At 35.3% G+C, this 16523-nt stretch overlaps 1 protein-coding gene across 1 annotated transcript in view; it reads right to left on the minus strand.

Moving 5' to 3' along the window:
- Positions 1-15900: 15900 nt before the first annotated feature.
- Positions 15901-16523, minus strand: part of LOC140229779 (tyrosine kinase receptor Cad96Ca-like) — a 39798-nt gene continuing 39175 nt past the window's right edge. Inside the window, exon 12 of the mRNA XM_072310013.1 lies at positions 15901-16243. Within this exon, the coding sequence (XP_072166114.1) occupies positions 16139-16243 (105 nt within the window). The 3' untranslated portion in view covers positions 15901-16138. The remainder of the gene's footprint in view (positions 16244-16523) is intronic.

A 16523-nucleotide genomic window follows, 5' to 3' on the forward strand; every position in this document is an offset into this window, starting at 1 on the left:
TGTACATATACATATACATACATACATATATTATATAAGATGTCATATCATATCATATCAGAAAACCATGAATGTTCGAAACCAAAAGAGATGATGAATAGATTATGGAGAAAATACGGCAATTAAAAAGAAAAAGATATTCAGAAAAATAAGACATGAAAAGTAAAGTATATTTTACCGCTATCCCATTTTCCGATGAAGGTCCTGTTTCTTTGTCGCCATCCACCGATATTCGACTGCTTTTTTTTCGCCCTGGTAAACCGAAATAAATTTTAAACAGATACTATACTATAAGAAAACAGATTTGCAAAAGTAATGATTATGCTTATTATCACTTCTCACGTAATCTCCCAAAGTATATCTACTACTTGCAAGAGAGATATAATTTCTTGTCGTATTTACTTGCATTGGTATTTCTTGTTCTTGTTGTTGTTGTTCTTCTTCTTCTTCTTCTTCTTCCTCTCCTTCTTCTTCTTCTTCTTCTTCTTCTTCCTCTTCTTCTTCTTCTTCTTCTTAACGACTGGCAAAAGATCCATGACTGGCAAAGATCTTAAACTTCTCAATCTTTTGTCAGTGTGACAGCGCCTATTTCACCTGAAACATGTTTGCTTACACCACTTGTCTTCGGCACTGTAGCACATTATGTACACAAGCTGGTAAGACTCGTTTGCGAAACGTTCTCGAAAGATTCATGTAAAACATTTAAAGTAATGCCAAAATTTTGAACACGTTGAAAATTTTGTCACGAATTTCACGCCATGACCGGCATCCTCCCACACGTTGCCACGAGTATTTCTCGTATTGGCACGAAACGGTACGACAGCTCGTGCCAAAGCGGAAACCATGCACGGCCCCAAACCCCATTATGATTTATTCGTGCATTTATTGTGTAACGGTGATGGATCAATATATTGTGAACTTTTCCATGACTTAATTAGACCTTAACTTGGACAATTTTAAGAAGAAAGGCAAATTGTATTCCTTTTCATCATTATGATTATACAAGACAAGCAAGACATTTTAAGAATCGCTAAAGCATCACATATTCCTAAAAGTTCGTTCCAACATAACCACATATTTGTGTACGCACATTATACTAATTTTAGCATGATAACTATGACTTACTTCATGTACATCACTATCACATTTGCAACAAAAAAGAAAGTAAAAGTACAATGTCAATCTTTTATCCGGTGTCATCAACGAAGAAAACAACAACAACAATCATATCCTTATTTTATTATGTATAGAAAATGTGCTAACTCACATCTTCTGATGAGTGCGATGACAGTGAAGATAAGAACAAATAAGGAGGTGGCCGTGACGAATCCGATAATGAAAGATTCCAAATCGAATTCAAATCCTGCAAAAGGAGAGGCGAAGAAAATAATGAGAAGTTTTATTCGAAAATGAAATGAGGTTCGTTATTCTTGAAGTTCGTCATTCCGAAATAGACAAATTCCCTAAACACAATAATGTTCGTTAATCGTAAAATGAATTAGGGTTCACATGGTTTATGAGTGCGAATTTATTTTTGTGGCGTTATTCTGAGATTCGATGGTTTAAAAAAAAAAAATGAAATCTGGTTCATTGTTCTGAAGGTTCGTTTCATAATCTTGAAACAAAATAAGCACTCTGAAGATTTTAATCCCAACGTCAAAAAAGTGCGTGAAAAAACTCCCTTCGGAACAACGAACGTAATTGCCCCTTTCGGATTAACGAACCTTTGTATATATGAAGTAGAACCTCTTGATAACGAACTGTAGGGGGGGGGGGAGGTAACGGACTGTCGTCACTCACTGTGTGGAAAAGTGACGAATGGAGTCCAAGCGCCGCATTACTGATCAAAAGTTTGTGATTTCAAAACGTGGCCTCCTTAACCCCTTCATCTCTAAAGGCCGCATTAAAGAGGAAATCCACCTCAAAATAGATAAACTCCAAAAGAAAGAGGAAATTAAAACCCCTATACAGAACTTTCTAAAAAAAATAACCAAATTTGGATAAGAAATAAGGAAGCAAACAAGCAACAAGTAATGTTACACAGACTATCTTTGTTAGATGTAATAGAAATGATACAAAGTTTATTAACATTATTCCATTATAATTGCCAGAGTAAAGATAAATTTTTACAAGCTTAAAAGAGAACATTTAAATTATTACATTTTCTTTTAATGAAACATGCATAGATTTTGAATATAACGGTACAAAACTGGTTGGAGACCTCATTAACACTCATAATTATCATCGAATCATGTTTAATGACATGTCATTAAATGAACTTGTGCAGTAGGGGATCGCTCTTTGTTTTTGTTTTGTTTTCTCTTGTTATTTTTTAGGATGATTGTGTCAGGTCGGCTTAAATAGATCGCTCTTATGTTTACATTGAAGCTAGTCGAATCATAACAAACCTATTCCGTCAATAGCTACGAAGCTAGTTTTTTGTTGTGTGTATAGTATCACTTCCTCTTCGTGTCACGTTCGCACGTGAGTCATGAATTTCGAAATTCGTCTTTAGTCATTTTCATCAACTGTTTCCGTATCCATATATCCTTGATGAAAATACGACGAGTCTGTTTGTAAAGGTACAAAGTTTGCGTCCCACGCGTTCTTAGCCTTTCTCCGTCGGACGAGAGAATAGCAAGCTTTAGATCCTTGACGCGAACGATACGACAATGATGAAGACGACGCAGCCTCCCGGGTCGGACAATGGAAACAGCTGTCTCGCGCATGTGCAGAACACCATTTTTTGCCTAATTAGCGTCGTCTTAGGGTTCTCATCGCAGATCTGAGGCCAGCTAATTGCTCCAGCGCGATAGACGGCTAATGTCGAGTTTTCGATTCAAGACGCTAAACACTATAGGGGAAAAAAATGAGTAATGATAATAATGATACTTGTAATACTCTACTTTTACTTTTACTTTTCCGGGACGATGCTGTATGTAGGTCTGAGTCTGTTCAACGATCGGGTTTGTATCCTTGGCTGCTTTTGGTCTTTCCAATTAACATCGCCTGGGCTAATCTCATTCAAACATGTTTCTTTACATTCTAAAAAAATAATAATAATAATAATCTATGGGACATACACATAGCAGGTGGCAGGGAGGGGTGAAAACTACTTGAGACCAAGGACCTTTCTATAGTTGCTCATAATCAAATCCACAATTCTTCCAATACTCGTCCAGTTTATTCTTAAAAGCATTAACAGAGAACGCCGAGACCGAGATCGAGACTGCCGACATCATTATCAATAATGATGATAAATTCAAAAGATAATGTTTTTCTGCGCATGCGCGAGACAGCTGTTCCCGTGTTGAAAGTGATCGCACAGTTACGACGGTACTGAATGGGTTGTGTACCTCCCATGATAATTAGCGTCTTCAATCCAAAACTATAGCTATTTAAAGGTTTGTGGTGAAGTACATGAATGAAATGATAAATATTCCGTTGTTGCATACATCCTGGCCTTAATATCTAGAGCTGGTGACTCTCACCATTACACGCCTTGTATGGCTGATGGCCAACGTTATCATTATCAGAAGAATAATGGAGTCCCATTCAGTACCATCGATAGCCTACAATCGATTATCTCAAACGCATTCACCACCTGAGAAATGCAGTGGTAATTTATTTTTCTGTCACGATAACAATATATCCACATCTTGATAGAAATGGCTGATTATGATATGCTAATTTATAGTTTTTTCTTAGTATTTCTAATTTTTAACTATTCAGTTGAAAAGCAAAGGTGCATCGAACTCTTCAGACCTCATTCGTCGTTATAAACCTGAATTCTTCCAGTATGTACCCTTTGTCAGCTGTGGATCCAGAGGGGGCGCACCGGGCGCGCACCGGGCGCGCGCCCCCTTTAAAACACAAGAAATAAAAAGAAAAAATGGGGGTGCGTGCGCCCCTCCCCCCCCCCCCGCTTTAATTTTGCAAAGGTGTCTCCCCTTCACGAAATTCCTGGATCCGTCCCTGATTGCCTCTTACATAGAAAACGGACAAGGATATCAAATCGTCTCGTTTAAGCCACTATTAACCATTATATTTGGAGATGAAACAAAAACCCTGCTTTGAATTAGTGTTTCAGTAGTTTTAAAAATGTGGGATAGGGCTAGAAACTGCCACTGTAAAAATGTTCTTCGGTATGACCAATGTTAATTATTGTTGAATGTATAGGCTTACAAAATGTGAATAATAGTTTTATTTAAATTGTTTCTGGTAACCGTCTACAGTTATGGTTTATTCAGAAAATTAGTTATATGTCCTTAAGTTTTAGGCTTTAATGCAAAATTCCTATAATTATGGTAAGATGTTTTGTGATACAACTGAACCATACATACATTTGATGTTTATACATCAAATGTGATAACTTGAAAATTTTATAATCAGTGCTAACAGGGGTAAACAGTGGCTTTAACATTCTGGTGAAAGTTACAACTTTTTTCCCCCATGATATTTTGTTCACAGTTTACCACGCACGCGTCAGCGTTAAAAGGAGTACTATAGTTGATACATTTTTCTTCACCATACACCATGCCCTAACGACAATGGTGTGCTACTGAAATCAAGGAAGGGCTAAGGTAGTGCATAATATCAGGTATATTCGACTCTTGCAACTGATTAACAAACTGTCCTACATCGACGTACGTAAACGACATTTACATCGATGACGGGCAATTTGTTATTAGTTGCAATTAAAATAAAAACAACTCGACGAAAGAATTTCATGAATGTGAATAGATTCAACTCTACGGATTGTAGAGATTCCACAAAAACCTTCGATTACTAAGTAGTAACTAACTTGTTTACTCTGGAAGACCTTTATAAACTGAAAATAATGAACATTTGATATGATGTGCTTCATGACGATTACACCCAAATATTTTGTACACACATACATGGATCTTTAATATAGGTCTGCAATAAGAAGAAGATGGGAGTGGTATATTGGAATTTTAGTAAAATGTCTGTTGTTGTTGTTTTGTTTGTGTTTTTGTTTGTGTTTTGGTCAAAGATACATACTTAGTCACTTACAGTACATCATTAGGTATTAAGATTTTTATCTTTATATCAGTCGGCAAGAACGAGAGAGAAGAAGAAGAAAGAAAGAAAGAAAGGAATGCATGTACGTTCATTGTAACCGGAGAAAAAGAATTTGCTGTATCAGGTATTTCGTTTGACCCTATTTTTTTTTTATCATCTCTTTTTAGGCCTATTTTGAAATATGATTACTAGTATACAAAACCGTGACTGAGTCAGCAGTCTCATACCTACCTTTCTTACCTTCCGGCATACTGGCACCAGCGAGCTCACCCGATCAATAGCTGTGACTGGCACGTCGTTTACAAATTACACCACTGAATCGTTCGATGGTTGGCTGGTATAATCAATTCTCCGTCTAGTTGACAATCGTGTTACAAACCCGGCAACTTGCAGAGGGTTCTTCTGAGATAAGGTTTGCTGATGACATGCATAAAATCATTCCTCGCTAGGACTGCCGTCTAGGAAACTTTGATAGTAGATTCTATATTCAGGCAAAATGAGTGAGATGTCTTTCGAGTATTATCGTTCCTTCTGCATGCAGTTCAACTTCCCGACGCTCAAAGGATACGCTGTAACAACCTGATAATGTAACGAAATCGAAAGAAGTTCCTTTCATCTATTCACTTGCTTCCAGCAAATGAGCTGTTTACACGGTACAAGAAGAATGAAAGTAAAATACATTATGACCAGTGATCGTACGATCTCTTAAAGGGATTGTATAGTTTTGGTGGAGACCTAATTTCAGGTTTCTGAAAATTTTTTGAAGAGATAATGACAAACCTCTTATGAAATATGAAAGAGCATGTGATTCCATGAGGAATTCAACGTTTATTTGATGAAAATTGGTTTTGAAATGGCTGAGATAGGCCTATCCAAAAACAGAGCGGTTCTAATAAAGTGTTGGACCCACCCTTTACTACGATCGCTTTGTTTTACTTTGTTTTTTGAATGTTTCAGTCATTCCAAACCCGATTTTCATCAAGTAAACTTTGAATTCCTCTACTCTACTCTACTCCTCTGTACTATTTCATAAGTGTTTTCTTGGTATCTCGCAAAAAAGTTAAAAGCCAAATTCTCATCTCGACCAAGACTGTACCATCCTTTTAATAGTAGTAGCCTTCTCTTCCAGCGATGACGGCATAACATTTTAAAGATTAATAACGTTTGAACAGACTGTGCTCAAACTCCGCGGTGTTCTGCTATATCATTGCTGCATTCACAAATACCAATATTCCAATATTCCGTCAATCCACAAATCTATTGGTATTCAGACGAAGGACAGCACATTGTGTATTATTCATATTCCATGACTCTGCACATTGCATTTTCATAACTTTGAAATTCCATCCACCCGTCACCTGGTCTCAGTAATCAATCTTTACAGTCAGATAAACCGGAAACGATTTTGAGATCATTTAACTGTTGATAGTGTTGAACATCCACCAAGAAGTGCTCTCCGATGCACATGAACTGAATATATATATATATATATATATATATATATATATATATATATATATATTATTTTTTTTTTTAAGTTTTCCCTGAGTGTGTGCGTGTTTTTTTTTTTTTTTAATGTTCGTAAAGGTAATTAAGATGGGGGAGGATATGGGTAGGCGAAGTAAGGTTGGAATGGGGAAATGTAGGTGGAACAGTGGCGGATCCAGGAATTCCGTAAAGGGGGGCGCACGCGCCCCTATTCCATTTTTGTCTTTTTATTTCTTTTGTTTTAACAAAAGAATAAGGGAGGGGGAGCCCGGTGCGCCCCGCCTGGATCCGCCACTTTTGATCTACCATTATGTGTAGGGGTTGACAGGAGGCCAGAGGTACTTTGTTTGTTTGTTTGTTTGTTTGTTTTTTTGAAGACATAGAATTTCAATAAATTTTATATCGAACTTTAAAGGGAGCTGTGATTTTAAAAATGTTCAAGATATCACTTTAGATGCATATTATGTGTAGGTCAGTTGTATCATCCTACCATATAAGATTTTTGCAATAAAGCCTAAAATATGAATTATCGCTATATTTCTCATTAAACCATTAGACGGTTTAGTCTAGAAACATTAGAATAACTATTGTTCACATTTTATCACTAAGATTATCTAGCAATACTTAAGCATCGATTACCAGTATACTGGTTCAAATTTTACATTGGTTGTTTCTATGGCCCTAACTCACACTTTAGAACTATTTAGAAGCACGAATGCTGGGTTTTTGCTTCATCTGCAAAATGGTAAACTATGCCTTTAAGATAGTGAATGAATTTGAGTATAGATATTTTGTCAATGACAGGTTTAATGTAATTTTCATAGTGTTAGGTATTCAATTCAATTCAATTCAATTCATTTTATTTTCATACTTCTCATTTATGAACATTACAACAGAAACCAGACAAGTTCTTTTACCTTGTGAACAATGTGCAGAAAACAAACAATATACATGGTGATAACACAGTAATTACATGTAATGATAACTGGTCAAAATCGAAATCGAAATGGGGTTGATCAAAGAGAAGTATGACGGGACCTACACGAAAGCTAGCTTGTTTGGCTGTAAGCCCCGAGTAATCATTGTTTGTGAAAGAGAAACGGAGAACGGATAGAAGGTAAGACCAGAATGATGATGTTATTAAGGTTACCAAATTTTATGTGATAAAAAAGAAGAAGGAAAAGAAGAAGAAGAAAAAACAAACAAACTATACTTTAATATGAACTTACTGTGACCGAGCTATCATTATAATAAAGCCTACTTTGGTATATATACTATAAACTATTGTTGCATTAAAACTATCACCAGGATATGATCAGTAAGACACAAAAAGTAACATGTACAGCTATTAAGCCATTTGGTGACTGCCGTCAAGCTCTGCATAGAAAGTTAGAGAGAGGTAGAGGGAAAGAGGAAGAGAGGGAAACGAAGTAGAATGTGGAATTGCTAATGATGAATTCAGGCGAGAGCCTGATGGCAAGACCCTAAATGGAATCTGCAACGTGTTGACAAAATATTTGATTGGACAATAACATACCGAAGTATTACATAAGACATTACGACTATTCAGTGTCTACAAAATAGGCACTTAATAAAGACTCTTTTAATTTACGTTTAAAAGAATAAAGACGAGCAGCTTGTTAATTCGGGGGAGAGATCATTCCAGTATCTAGGGCCCGTATACATTATCGTTTTTTAGCGAAAATTGTTCGAGTACGTGGAAGGTGAAATGCGTCACTTTGGCGGGTAGGATAATTATGAATCAAATAGTTTTTCCTGAACATGCGAGTAAAAACATCCGGTAACTCCTTGGCAGAAAATTTATACATAAATATGCCGACGTTGTAACTGAACAGATCTGATGTTTTCAGTATTTTATTTTTCAAAAATAAATCATTCGTGTGGGACAATGAATGTGTATTCACTAAAAGTGATTGAAATCAATAAAAAAAAAATAATAATGAGGTACTTGTACAAATTGGTTGTGAGAATGCTGACACAAGGTTACACACTCATGTTATGTCCATAATGATTACAAATTTATTGAAAGAAAATACTGTATATTCTTTTTATATCCTTTTTTCGTTGATGAAGAATAAAATGATTACTATTCTCTTAAAAATGATAATGAGCTTCTAATCATGTGCGCGGAAAGTGAGATGGTTTGCCTATGGGATTTGAGATTAAAGTTTGTAGACAGAGCAGAATAACCATGCACTTGCTGTCATGTAACAGGGGAGAATCATTAATCATTCACAGAAACGTCTACCGGAAGCAAGAACCGCCCACAAAAATTGTCGTAGCATGGAGTGCGAACTCATCGACTGCCGTTTTCACACTTCGAACGAACACTGAAAAAAAAAAGTGTTGCATATAGATGTGCCATAAAATTGTCCAGAGTTTGATTTACTGCTTTGTCACGTTGCTTGTTTACGCGATCAATGGGTTAGCTACATCTTAAGTGGCGCCTTGGTTTCAATAGCATCTAAATTTTTGGTCTGGCTGGCAATTAGTGTCTGCTCGTGCCTGCACCTAACATGAAAGCGTATAGCCCATTCAACTCTCTCAAGTAGAGTATACTATCACGGTAGTAGAATGCCACATTGTAATTTTTAAATTCTCCTATAGCTGTTATAGTCCATATTCACCCCTCCCCCCCCCCCCCCGCTCTCTCTCTCTCTCTCTCTCTCTCTCTTTCTCTATCTCTCTCCATTAAACAAAGAAAATGTATGGCACATAGTATGGCGTTCAAGTAAGAGAGGAGTAATGATTCAATTAACACCACTCATGATTTCTTCTAATAAGGCACTTGTCTTTCAAGCGGAATAGTTAAAATGCTCACGAACACTCTGTTCGGCTGCACGAATTAACTTGCCAATTGTCTAGATTTACGGGAAGTATTAATGAAAATGCAAGCCAGGAACTAGTAGAATCATTACTACGCTGAAATTTATGAGTATTTTATGCAGGCTGAACAAGATGTTGTTGTGTAGGTGGAAACCATCAGAGAAAGTGAAATGTTACAAACAACAGCATCATGTAAATTCTTCGTCACAATTATGGCTTGATGCTGCGAACGCGATGCTGCCCTAAGGTGTATCTTAATTTAAAGAACAAGCTAAGCATGAAAATCCAGCTAGGCAGACCATAATAGTGGTTCAAGTTGGCTAGTGGTGCGTGGTCCCCCACTGTCGGGATTTACCTGGACCCTGTTTTAGAATAATTTCCAATGATTATGAGAGGCACATACCGCCTTCAAAATTAATAATTCAACATTAAAAAAATATATAAAAATGAAGCATTAATGGTCGTAGCCTAGAGCTACATATCAGAAGCTGTTAAAATGCTGAATTTTGTCGTTTTTGCACATCGCCGCAAGCAGTTTGAATCTTCGTTCATACTGATCAAGAATAGTCCTACAATATGTCAATATACAGGGTCCAGGCTTATAGGGTTTTAGCAAGTTTTCGCTGGATTACCTTGTAGCTTGGAACTAAGTAATGGTTAATTCCCGGGGTGTACACTTTTATGTCTACATAAACCATGCTTTTTGGACAATTGTCCAGTAACTGGAACTTGTAAAGTGTTTGCATATAATGCGTGTGTGTATGCGCGTGCGTGATGTATGTGTGTCTACCCTGTATATGGGTCTATATACTACATAGAAACACATACGAAAGCGATATAACATGTCATTAGGAAGTAAGACACACTATCATAATCATTAAATTGGAAAAATATCTAGACTAAAATTCAATTATACAGAAATTTCACTTTTCTGAAGAGCAGAACTCAACCTCTTTTACAGCACAACAAGCACTGAAGCTCGATTATTCTGCTTGCTTAACAATCATGATAAATGGAATTTTGATTTCAAACTTAGTGATCACATGAAATTGAAAATGCACTGAGTTGTAAGCAGGTAATGTATGGTGTTATCTGTTTTAGTCATTTGGATAATAATAATGGTTTGCTCATTGGAGTTCCAGACTCTCACCTGAAAGGACTCCAACGGATACAAAATTCAGCCGCAAGGCTTGTGACACGCAAAAGGAAATTTGATCATATAACTCCCATTCTTCGTAGTCTTCATTGGTTGCCCATAAGAGCTCGTATCAGGTTTAAGATTTTGACCCTTGCATTCAAATGTTTTCATGGAAATGCCCCTGCATATCTCAGTGAACTCATTAAGCCATATCATCCTGGTCGTAATCTGCGCTCAAAATCAAAAAATCTCCTCTCTGAAATAAGTGTCAAATCTAAGACATATGGTGATAGGTCTTTTGGAAAAATGGCACCCTCATTATGGAATAATCTCCCTCTCAGTGTTAGATGCATTACAGATTTTGATAAATTCAAATTTGTGTTAAAAACTCACCTTTTTGATAATTGTTGATTATATGTTTGAATTAGAGAAATATGTGATAGATTTTGTTTCATTATTTTGTACACGCATAGAGACTATTTGTATGGTATCATGCGTTTCTAAGAACTGACTATTATTATTATTATTATTATTATTATTATTATTATTATTATTATTTTAAGCACATATATGATTAAATACACATTGAGCGAGCGAGAGAGAGAGGGAGAGAGAGAGAGAGAGGGAGCGAGAGAATTGACAACCTTGTCACCTGTAAACAATTAATACCGAGTCTCGCTACCCCAATCAAAACAATTTACACACCTTTGTAATCCACAGAAAATGTTTGGTAATAGGATCTACCACTATCGAAGCATGCCCAGACATATGCATTATGATAGCACACTTGAACAGTTTCGGCAGGCCTGGTTCTACCCAAGTGGCTACCGGTATAGACAACTACTGGTTGTCACAGAGCGAAGAATTTGAGCAGTGACAGACGCTATCAAGCAAAAGAGCAACTTTTAAACTTGAACGCGTCTGGACCAATCATGGTTCACTCACACCCAGACATGCTTATTTAAGTCTGATGTTTAATCTGATGTTCCGTTCATTCGTCTTCCTCTTGTCTTTTATTTGGTGTGATTGCCACGGACAAAAATAATGACAGTACCATAGTAATTGTATCAACAAATGCTAAATTAACTGTGATTGGTATTTGTAGTTATGAAGTCCTAATTATGAATGAAAGTATGTAATGATTATCATTATATATTTTCACAGATTAGAACAATAAAGGCTGATAAGAATAATTGGGATAAAAATCATTCTAAATGTGATTTCCAATGATTGCAAGAGACATCATTTATCAATATTTTGGTCATCATTTTTATTATCATTATCATCACTGTCTTCAGTAATTGTCACTATCACTGTTGTTACTACTACTGGAATAACTAGTGCAGGCAGCCTTACCTTTATGTTGACCTCACATAAGAGTAACAATTGGCTTAGTTGAAGAAAAATTCTACCCTACATGGATATAAACATGTTTTCATTATCAGTATTGTGGAAGTCAAGCCTCCCTTTACGGAATAGAAACTTAATACATCATCATGAAATACCCAATGAATAGATCACCTTCCTGTCATGACAATATCAAAATCTTATTATTAATACTTCAAATAATATATTTTTTGTTTGCAAAAACCGATAAGTCCATTTTTGAAGATTTTGAAGTATGGTCTCTGTCGTAAAGTACAAAATAATACCTTTTAAATGATATATTGGTCACTACATATAAAGGAATATTTTTGAAGTTATGGTCAAAAGAAGCAAAAATTTTCTTATTATTCTCTTTATTTTTCTTGACCTTTAATCGCAAATATCTCCATTTGGCAAATATGTACATCGGTTTTTGCAAACTCTTCATATATATATATATGTATATATATATATATATATATGGAATATCAAAGCTTGAAATCAATTATATCATACTGATTTGCATTCAATGGGCAAATGATTTATGTCACACTTCGGCACTATGGATCTCACAACTTTTGCTTGCAGCAAAATCTACTTTCAACAATACAGCTCAATACCTGAAGTAGGAGCAGGTCTTGTTTCAACTCCTATCTCTATATCAGTTTTAGCTGAAGGTCAATTTTTCTCGTAGCATGAAAGTACAGTGAACCCCTGATATAGAGAACACCATTCAACTAATTCCTATTACATAAAAGAAATTCTTACCACACGTTTAAATTTCCTTGTGCTTATTGTTTTTCATATCCTGATACAGAACTTACTGGATATATATACAAAAAAAAAATAATTTCACTGGTCAAGAGCAGTCTACAAAAGTCCACTATGAAAGATTTTTATCTGCTAAGAAAACTTCACGTCATATCCACCAAATTTTATTATTTATCAATCATGAAATCATTTTGAGGTGAGTTTTCCATCTACAACATCCTTTTTAAAAGGTCTATTACCTCCTTTGAAATAAATGTAATAGTTTACACATCGCTATCAAACTGAATGCGCATGCACTAAAACATAAACTCTGTGGTCTAATTTGATTCCAGCCATTGCTTTTCTCGAGGAAGGTTGATAACATGGATAGGATATTCACTAATTAAAGAATAATTTAGAGTGCAACAAGAATGTGTACATGTCACATAATAATTATACAAATGATGCACAGGACAGCGTGGATCGATGAGAATTGGATGCGCGAGTTTAACTTTGGAGCTGTTTAAACTGTTTTAGACTGTTCCAAAGTTACACGAGAGCATCCAATTCTCACTGATCCACGAAATAGGCCTGTGCATCATTTGTGTTATAAAATGGGCCTGTAAATTCATGAAATACAACCATTTTCCCCATCATGCATCCACTACACCTACAATTCTATACAAGACTTGAGCCATGTGTTCGGATTTTACCAGACACATGGCTCAGTGTGGATCAGTAAAAATCAATGCATGACAATTGACCAATCAGATTGCAGAGATTCTAAAGCTCATTTTATAATTATACCTGTTTTTACAATGCAAATAATTCATCAAAAACACATCAATCTCTACTCAATTGTGTACACCACAGAAGACCTATATTTCACTTAGATTGTCAACATATAAATAAAACAACGATTTCACCAAACCCAGGATAACTATGATTACAGAATACTTACATGTTAATTTCTTGATGTTCACAAATTTGGTACTAACACTAAAGTTGTCATACTCTTACCTAAACAGGGCAATAAAAATCTTGGGGGAAATCATGCAAATTGTACACAGCTTGCAGTATTTCAGCAAAAGATACCATATCATTTCTCTTTAAAGCACAAAAATAAATATAAATATCATATACTCTAGCCATTATGACTTTATGAACTATATAGACTCTTACTTATACATCACATGACTGAGTAAACATATGTCTCTGCAAGGTTCTATGGAAAACTATGTATTTATTAGAATCCTTATTCTGAGATGTGACATTTAAAGAATGAATAAAAAAAAATACATAGAAAACTTGGGGGCAAACCAGCAATAAAGGTGTATGAAATTAATCAACTCAATAAGTTCATAAATTCATATGAAGTTCATCAGCTTGTGTCCTTTGCTCTAACACTTAATATAGAGTATTTAGCGGCACACCACCATTTAAGGTGTATAACATTCTTCAGTTCATAACATTTGAAGAGTTTGTTTGCAAAAACCGATACGTCCATATTTGTCAAATGGAGATATTTGCGATTAAAGGTCAAAAAAAATAAAGAGAATAATAAGAAAATTTGTGCTTCTTTTGACCATAACTTCAAAAATAAACCTTTATAATGTTGTGACCAATATATCATCTAAAAGGTATTATTTTGTACTTTATGACAGAGACTGTACTTCAAAATCTTAAAAAATGGACTTATCGGTTTTTGCAAACAAACTCTTCATTTTCTTCTTACACTTAATACATAGTGAACTCAGCAGCACACCAGCATTAAAGGTCTATAACGTTCATCAGCTCATATCATTTGTTCTTACGCTGATATAGAAAACTCAGCGGCACACCTGTATTAAAGGCATATAACGTTCATCAACGGCTCATAATTTGTCCTTACACTGATATAGAAAACTCAGCGGAACACCAGCATCAAAGATGTATAACGTTCATCAGCTTATATCATTTGTTCTTTAATACACTGAAGAGAAAACTAAGCAGCAGGCATTACATGTGTATAACATTCATCTTCTCATTATCATTTCTTCTTACTCTGATACACATTGTATGAGATGAATTCACTTCTGATACGTAGGAAGACAGAGAGATCTATGAGAGTGAGCAAAAGTTATTATAAGAAAGAGAGAAAACCTCACGAGTTGTTAAAATACAGTATGTTTGTAATAATTGTACATTCAACAAAATGATCACTGCCAGCAGTTGTACTAAAAAGCCCTTATGCTCTCATTGATAACACATACGCCTTCTCAAGTTAACATTTACTAGACCCATTACCATATTCCATGACTACTTTAAAAATGAAAAATGCACAAAAATCCATGTTATGGTTTTGATATTATCATATGAAGAGTTTGTTTGCAAAAACCGATAAGTCCATTTTTGAAGATTTTGAATTACGGTCTCTGTCATAAAGTACAAAATAATACCTTTTAAATGATATATTGGTCATGACATTTAACGGTACATTTTTGAAGTTATGGTCAAATGAAGCAAACATTTCTTATTATTCTCTTTATTTTTCTTGACCTTTAATCGCAAATATCTCCATTTGGCAGAGATGGACTTATCGGTTTTTGCGAACAAACTCTTCATATTTTCAACATTCTATATGTCCTTTTTATTACAAAAACCTTGAAGATGGTAAGAAAGCCTGCCACCAAGTTAGATAAGCAAAGTTGGAGATTTTTTTTTTTACTTTATGCGTTCCCTGTCATGAAGTTGGTTATGAATGTAAGCGCATTAAAGGATTAAAAAAAAAAGGATTTGTGAAATCCAAATGTTTAGCATTTCATTACATTTGCAGAATTAAACACTTAGACAAGAGCAGACACTAAACTCCTGACTTTCACTTTTCAACATACATCACATGTGTAGCTATCAGCAAAAATATTGCCTTATTTTGTAGTATTATAAGCTTTCATGTGAGCTCACTGTACCATGGAAATGTGGTGGCAGGTCACATGATGATTAAAAAATAATAATAATGATTAGGAGAAATTCGAAATCCTGCACACCAATGTGCACACCAGTAACTTCGGCACATCATACAGTACCATTATATAACATAAGGTGTGTTCAAAGCACTATTTTCAGGATACAAAGTGTGGGTTGATGCATAATTTACTAAATGGGCATTGACAGTCTTCATAATATGACATAAAATTGCTTTCTCAGCAGTTCCTCTGGACTGCTCAGCCTATTGAAACACCCTGTTTATATATATATATACAATGGTATATCCCAGGCACTATGTATACACTGGCATCAACAAGATAACAACAACAACAAAATTTGGGTCGATCCACTTCAGTAGAAGGATATTTGCGTCATCCACCTGAGTTACGATACATATAATTTTCTCTACAGTGTCTTACTAGTACTGTAATCCTGGACCATCAGGCACACCTTATTTGATATTAGTATATTCCATATGTTATGTACAGAGTAGAAGATGTGGGTCAGTGCATTTCAGTATAGGGGTGTTTACACTCATCATGCAGGGGATAAAAATTCACCCTCGGCAGTCTCCTGAGATTGCTGATCAGGTTCAAGGTAGAGATAGTTGTCATCATTGAAGTCCGACATTTCGAGATAACCCTGTACATAAACAAAAATGGATTCAATTAAAGTCTGATCTCTTAGAAACCTCGCTTAATGCTATATGAATTCCATTTAGTGTCATGTTTATAATATTCACTCTTACAGCAACAGTACGTGACAATACTAATGCTGGTGCAAATACTAGTCAAAATTATTACATTATGGATAAACTATCTGTGATTATGACAACAACTGAGGAGAAAGAGACAAAATAAGAGAACATGTAAACAATAAACAATGGAGAAAAAAGAGAGGAGAAACAAAGAAAACGAAGATA

This window comes from Diadema setosum, chromosome 6 (assembly GCF_964275005.1).
Source record: "Diadema setosum chromosome 6, eeDiaSeto1, whole genome shotgun sequence".
NCBI lineage: Eukaryota > Metazoa > Echinodermata > Echinoidea > Diadematoida > Diadematidae > Diadema > Diadema setosum.